General features: G+C 53.9%; 1 protein-coding gene across 1 annotated transcript; it reads right to left on the bottom strand.

Moving 5' to 3' along the window:
* Positions 1 to 85: 85 nt before the first annotated feature.
* On the bottom strand, positions 86 to 1,646 carry LOC119278448 (chitinase CLP-like). Its single transcript, XM_037559796.1, has one exon. The coding sequence runs from the start codon at positions 1,541 to 1,543 to the stop codon at positions 266 to 268; it is 1,278 nt and encodes a 425-aa protein (XP_037415693.1). The 5' UTR covers positions 1,544 to 1,646; the 3' UTR covers positions 86 to 265.
* Between the last annotated feature and the right edge of the window lie 4,874 nt (positions 1,647 to 6,520).

Below are 6,520 nucleotides of genomic sequence, written 5' to 3'. Positions count from 1 at the left end.
GATAGCGAGGCCATGTATTCCCCTTAAGATAGATAGTGGGGCTATGGAAGTGACACATGATGAAAATTTTCAGGCACCTAAGATATAGCACAATGTGATATCCATTAAAACCTCAAATTTATTCGGAACAAAAACTTTATTCTTGTTACCACCAGCATTACAACAGTACTTTCCTTGGACCAAAGTCTGGAAACTTAACCGTACATTGAGAACAAACGGACGTGGTGACGGTGGCGCTAGACTCCCAAAGATCAGTGACACTCTTCTAATAAGAACTCCCCATGGTGAAGTTGAAGTTGCTGCAAGTAGTGCGGATTCCGAGGAGCAGGCCACTGAACGCGAACGTCTCCTTCACCAGATCGAACATCAGCAGGTTGTTCTCCATCTGGTGCCCCCCGAGGATGACCGCGGGCGAGTCGACCGCCGCCGGCATGGACGACGCCATCTGGACGAACGCGAAGCACACGGTGTTGTTGTTCACCTGCATGAGCGAGCTGGCGCCGGGCAGCGTCCAGTTCCGGCCTCCGTCCAGCATCAGCTCGATGCTGGGCACGGCGTAGCCCACCCGGGTCACGGTGAGCGCGGACGCCTGGTAGCACAGGTCGAACGGCGCCACCTTGTCCGCGCGCGCGATGCCGCTCGTGGCCACGTCGAACGCGTTCCGGAGCGGCCAGTAGATGTCCCAGCGGAGCGCGGTGTAGGGCGTGACGGTGCTGAAGACGGCGCCGCCCGTGCCGCTGCCGGCGTCGAGGTCGAAGACGCCGGGCGGCGTGGCCACGCTCTGCTGGTTCACGGCGATGCCGGTGATGCCGAAGTAGTAGCCGCCGTTGTAGGGGTGCTTGACGAGCGGGAGCGGGTTCTCGCGGAGGCGCTCGGCGAGCTCCACGGGCGGCGCGGCCTGGAGCTGGAACGGGCCGCCGCCGAACACTGCCACGCCGTCGCCGGCGCTGGGCAGGCACAACGCGAACTCTTTCGCCACCTTGAGCAAGGACTTGAACTGGGTCGGTAGCGACAGTGGCAGCCTGGAGAGCCCCGCAACGCCGGCCGCTCCCGCCGGAAGCGACTCCAGCAGCTCCCCCGGCGCGCAGGACCCGACGGCGCGGAAGGTCACCGGGTAGAGCGGGTTCTGGCCGTCCGTGGCATTGGCGGCGAGCGTGATGGTGGTGGCGTCGTCGGAGCGACATCGCCCGTCGACCGGGTTGCGCGGGTAGGCGGGGCAGGCGCACGGCCCTTCTCCGCGAAGGCCGGGCTTCGGGCAGCCGGGCGGGCGGTACGTAGTAGAGATGTCATCGCAGTCGTGGGAAACGCAGGGGATGATGCGGTGCGGGGTGGGGCAGTTGGCGAGCCAGAGCATCGGGCCAGCGAGGTCGAGGAGGAGCGGCACCCCGCCGACCTTGATGGCGATGTTGTAGAGGGCGGTGGATGCGTCCTTGCTGACGCGCGCCACGATGGGCTGGCCGCCATCGTCCGCCGACGTGCCCAGCAGCACCGCGAGCGCCAGCAGCGCCACTAGCGCAGCCGCCGAGCTGCGGTGGAGCGACATGGCACGACACACGATTTGCTAAACCTTGGTGAGCTACTAACTACCACACTATATCTCAGTAATACTATAGCTACTGTGGCAAGGTTTTGATCACAGTCGGGTGGCCGTGCGTGTTTATATATTGGCTTGGGCGTGCGCCATTGGGGTGGTGGAGGGCCAACTTGAGCTGGATGGAGCTTGGGAGTTAGGATATGGCAGGTTCCGACGAATTAATATCGCCATTGTCAAGGCCATTGAGATTCGCGGCGCCAACTTCCGACGAATCAGTCGCCATTGTCAAGGCCATCGAGATTTGCGGGGTCAACTTCCGATCACACCACCACGTGCGTTTTACGTAGCCGAGAGGTGGGCTTGGAAGCTGCTGTGCAGGCTCCTCCGCAGCCAGTCGCAAATCCCAAGGGATAGAGGCAATATTTTAAATAGCACACTATTTCGCCGTTATAACGCGGTTATAGCATATTTGAAAGGGAGACGTTACGTCTTGGCAAAATCAGACGCTACGGCGCTAATCACGTAATTAGCATGCTACACACGCTATAACGTTGTAACGTTGTAACGTTATAACGTGCAGACTATGCAAAACTGAAATAAGCACAGCCCAGCAGGCCCAGCAGGCCAAAACCAACCCACGATCACTAGCTTTCTCACTCCTTTTATCAGATTCTCCCACTAGCTTTCTCACTCCTTTTATCAGATGCATATATTGCTTGCTCCTATGAAAAATTTAGTTGCTTAAATACTTTATTTCTAGATATATTTGATTTTTTTTTGCAAACGCTATTTTGAAATATAGCATGCTATTAGCGCGCTATAATTTGTGTAGCATTTAGAGAAGGGCCTCGCTATATTTTGTAGCGCGCTATTTAAAATATTGGATAGAGGAGAGATCCTAGATCGCCTCGTGCTTGAGACTTGTCCCCTGTTCAGTTCGCTCCTTCAGCTTTAAAAAAATGAGGTGTGGAAGAACTGTATGCACCAAAGAGCATATATAAATATGAGTGGCCAATCAATTAGAGTAAATAGTACTCCCTCCGTTCCTAAATACTTGTCTTTCTAGAGATTTCAACAAATGACTATATACGGAGCAAAATGAGTGAATCTACACTCTACAATATGTCTATATACATCCATATATAGTAGTCCATTTGAAATCTCTAAAAAGACAAATATTTAGGAACGGAGGGAGTATAAAACTATTACAATTCGGGCTAGGGTTCTAAAGAACTACCGATTTTTTTCACTGATAACTATCAAGTCAGGGATCAGCTGTTTCAAAAAACCCAAATCATCCAATGCTTTATAATTGATCGTGATTATGACAGTTGGGGCCCACACGTAAGAAAACTGATTGTTTGACTGTTAACTAACATGTGGGGTCCACATGTCAGCTCTCGTCCTCATTCTCTTCACTCCTCCTGCCTCTCTTCTTCCACACGAGGTCGAGGAGCACCGGCCGCCTCTCCTTCCACCTGCATCGGTCACTTCTCCTTCCACCTTGTCGGTGTCGGCCAGCCGCTCCTCCGCCACCACTACTGCCCCCTTTCCCCGGGACCTCTTCTCCTCACCGTGGCTCTCTTCTTCCCCAACGCGCCGCCAGCCTCGGCCTGCAGCCATGGCGCCCGACGTGCGACCCTCCATGGATGGCGCCACCGGCCAGAGGCGCTGCCCCGCCGGCCAACCCCCAACAGCCACCGCTCGTGCAGGGTCCAGGCTGAGGTGGGTCTCGGCTACGGGTGGCACGACCGGCTAACTCCGGCAGGAGGCCTCCCTGGGTGGGGTTCTCCATGGCGGCCTCCAGCAGGGCAACAGAGGCGGCCACCTGCACCTCGCGCGACGGGAGGGAGCTCCGCGACGGCGCCATGGCTGCTGGCGCACGACCACGGGAGGGACCTGATTGCTTTTTCAAAAGTTTACAAGACCCGATGGCATTTTTGAAATGTTTGCAGACACTGACATGTGGGCGCCACATGTCAGTTAACTGTCAAACTAGCGGTCAAATAGATGGATCGTTTAGGTGCGGACCCGACCTATCATAAGCCGGTTTAAATTTTTAACAACGAAGATTTTGGTTTTTTTAAATAGCCGACCCCTGACTTGGTAGTTATGAGCGAAAACGATCGTTAGTTGTTTGGAACCCTGGCCTGAATTGCAGTAGTTTTATGCTATTTACTCCAAGCAATTACCCTGCTATGGCACATAATACAAGCTGTACACACTAGTACCAGTAACAAGTTATCGGAGTGCTTACTTTCACAACTGCATGTATTGTCAGTTTGTCACAAATGTCCTACTGCAGATATGACCAAAATGTGTGACAAACCTTTCTCTTGTACCCAGTAGTACAAGAAAAATTTGCTTCTGAAACTTAAGATCGAACATTCCATTAAGCACTAGTCCTTGAAATAATGCAACAGAAAAGAATGTAATGGTGCAAGCACATAAAAAATTCAGAGCTTCTGATCACAACTTCGTATACATCAAAGTAAAAAAGCAAGAAGCCAGCCGGCTCATACTTGGTCTGATTCAAAGGTATTGCAGCCTAGAGGATGCGAAAACTACGCAGTTAAGAAGCACCACCTCACACTCAACCACCATCAGATGAAAGGTGAAGTGTTCGCAACAGAACCTTCGAGTGCCGTAAAGAAACTGTGCGGAACTAGAGATTGTTTGAGCCGAAATCCATACCCACAGAGGCTTCCGACACCACGATGAAAACTGTCCACCAATTTTCCATCACTGTCAATGCGAAACACCCACTCGCCCACACTCGCGAGTAAAGACACTCGACCATGCTCCAAAGCAACATTCACATACCACAATTCATCCCAGCCTTCAAACCGCCCCATTACTTCTGCAACCGGCAGTTTGATTTGGTACTTTAAGGCCCAAACCTCGCCTTCATAGTTCTGCAACACCCATATATCAACAATTTCTTTCATGGCAGTATGACGTGTATGGCTCCCTAGCATGCCATCCGCCTCAAAGATATATGACATGCGTTGGGAAAAGTTGGAGCACGCATCTGCTGAAATGTCTCAGTTATGGTGTTAAATACTACTATCAGTTTGCTTTGCCACCTAACATACCAATGCAAGCTATCACGCACTCGAGCAGGTACGTTGAAATACGCCGACCCCATCTCTGGCCAACCAATGTACCTCGGTTGCCGGTCGGAACCCAACGTGAAAACGTAGAAGCCAATCCGTTGGTCATCAGGCAAATCACTGTACCTACTCCATTGCAGTAACAACCGGTACTCGCCGGTAGGACGATGTCGGTACATCCCCACGATGTACAAGTCCCGTGCTACTATCCCCAAGGGTGCATACTGGCGAGTGACCGGATTACAACAAATGAACCAGGTGCCAGGCAAGCGATACGTAAGCGTAGCGATGATGAGGAGGCCATCACAAGAGGCCTGGAGATAGAAGTGCTCTTTGAGCCGGGCAACGGAATGGAGTTGGACGGCGTTGGTGGCCTGGTTGTCGAAGGCAAGGATGTCTTTCTCATGGATGCCGCCGCCGTATCCTGAGCCATAGAGGAAGTGGAGGGAGGGCTGACGGTCGTGGTGGGCCATGAGGAACTCACGGGCGCAGGTGAAGGCACGGCAGACGGCGCGGCAGCGGAGGAGGGCTTTGGGGGGCAGGCGCACGAGGATCTCCCAGGTGACGATCTCCTCCGGGAGGCCACCAAGGGTATGCGTCGCTCGTGCCCTCGCGGACCGCGCCATGGTTTTCGCCGGTAGGGTTTCCGTCCCAACCTCCCAGGATTCCAGAAACGAGACGGGTTCGTTTTCAGCGTAAGGAACTCTCTGAGGAGTTATGGATAGACTTTGGGCTGGGCTTACCCATGTACGTATTGCAAGTTGTAAAGACCATAGAAAATCAGTTTATACTCCAAAGCCCAGCCTTTTATATCAAACCTCAACCTAAACCTCAGTTTGGGGATAGAGCTTCTGAGTCGAGGGCGCCAAGCACGTCTGCACACGCCCACTTTAGAAGACATTGGGCAACAGAAGGTGCCTAGTAAAACTAAAATTTTCTGCTGCTGAGCGCTACATTGTCACGAACTCATCATCGCAGAATTGGATCCAAGAGGGGAAGGGGATAAGATCGAGACTTGGGAGAGAAGGTTCTTTCCAAGGGAGGAGGTACAGATTAGGTGGGAGAGGTTCAGAGATACAACACACACATCGCATGCCCTACCTACTGGCCTACAACTGGCTAAATAGCTGCGCTCCACTTTTCCGCCTTGCCTGACTGGTGGGTCCATGCCAACTGGCCGAGGGGTCCCACCATCATGCGTCCACCGCATCACCTTCTGGCGATGCAGGTGTGACATTCCCCACTCCTTCAGAACGGGCGCTGTCTTCAGGTTCAGTGTGCTGCTCTGCGTCGCTGGTGACTGGTGCGTCCCACGCCGGTGCTTGCGGAAAACGGCGGCGTAGGGTGTCGTAGTCTTCCCACGTCGTCGCCGTCTCATCGTTGCGCCAACGCACCTTGATCTGCACCAGAGCGTTGTTGCCGCGCTTGACCATGCGCCTCTCCAGGATCTCCACCGGTTCGTCGTCGTGGCCGGCGAGATCTGGGGGTCGTGGCAGCTCGGAGAAGACCAGAGTGTAGTTGGGGGTGGATGGCTTGAGCTGGGACACGTGAAAGACTGGGTGTATCCTGCTATCCGCCGGCAACTCTAGCTTGTACGCCATCTTGCCGATCCTGTCGAGCACTGAGAAGGGCCCGAAGTACTTGTACGCCAGTTTAGCACAGGGCCGGTTCGCCACCGACGACTGTGCATAGGGCTGGAGCTTGAGGAGAACACTGTCGCCCACCTCGAAGGAGCGCTCCGTGCGGTGCTGATCGGCCTGCTTCTTGAATCTATGCTGGGCACGAAGAATGTGATCGCGTAGCCGTGCCGTTTGCACGCCCCAGTCCCAAGGCTCGCCGTCGATCATGGTGAAAGTGCGTTATATCGACTAGA

Source organism: Triticum dicoccoides, chromosome 3B, assembly GCF_002162155.2.
Source record: "Triticum dicoccoides isolate Atlit2015 ecotype Zavitan chromosome 3B, WEW_v2.0, whole genome shotgun sequence".
In the NCBI taxonomy this organism is placed as follows: domain Eukaryota; kingdom Viridiplantae; phylum Streptophyta; class Magnoliopsida; order Poales; family Poaceae; genus Triticum; species Triticum dicoccoides.
This window is presented reverse-complemented; position numbering and strand designations above follow the sequence as displayed.

Excerpts from the sequence above, each read along its gene's own strand:
- LOC119278448 (XM_037559796.1), bottom strand. The coding sequence starts at position 1,543 with ATGTCGCTCCACCGCAGCTCGGCGGCTGCGCTAGTGGCGCTGCTGGCG.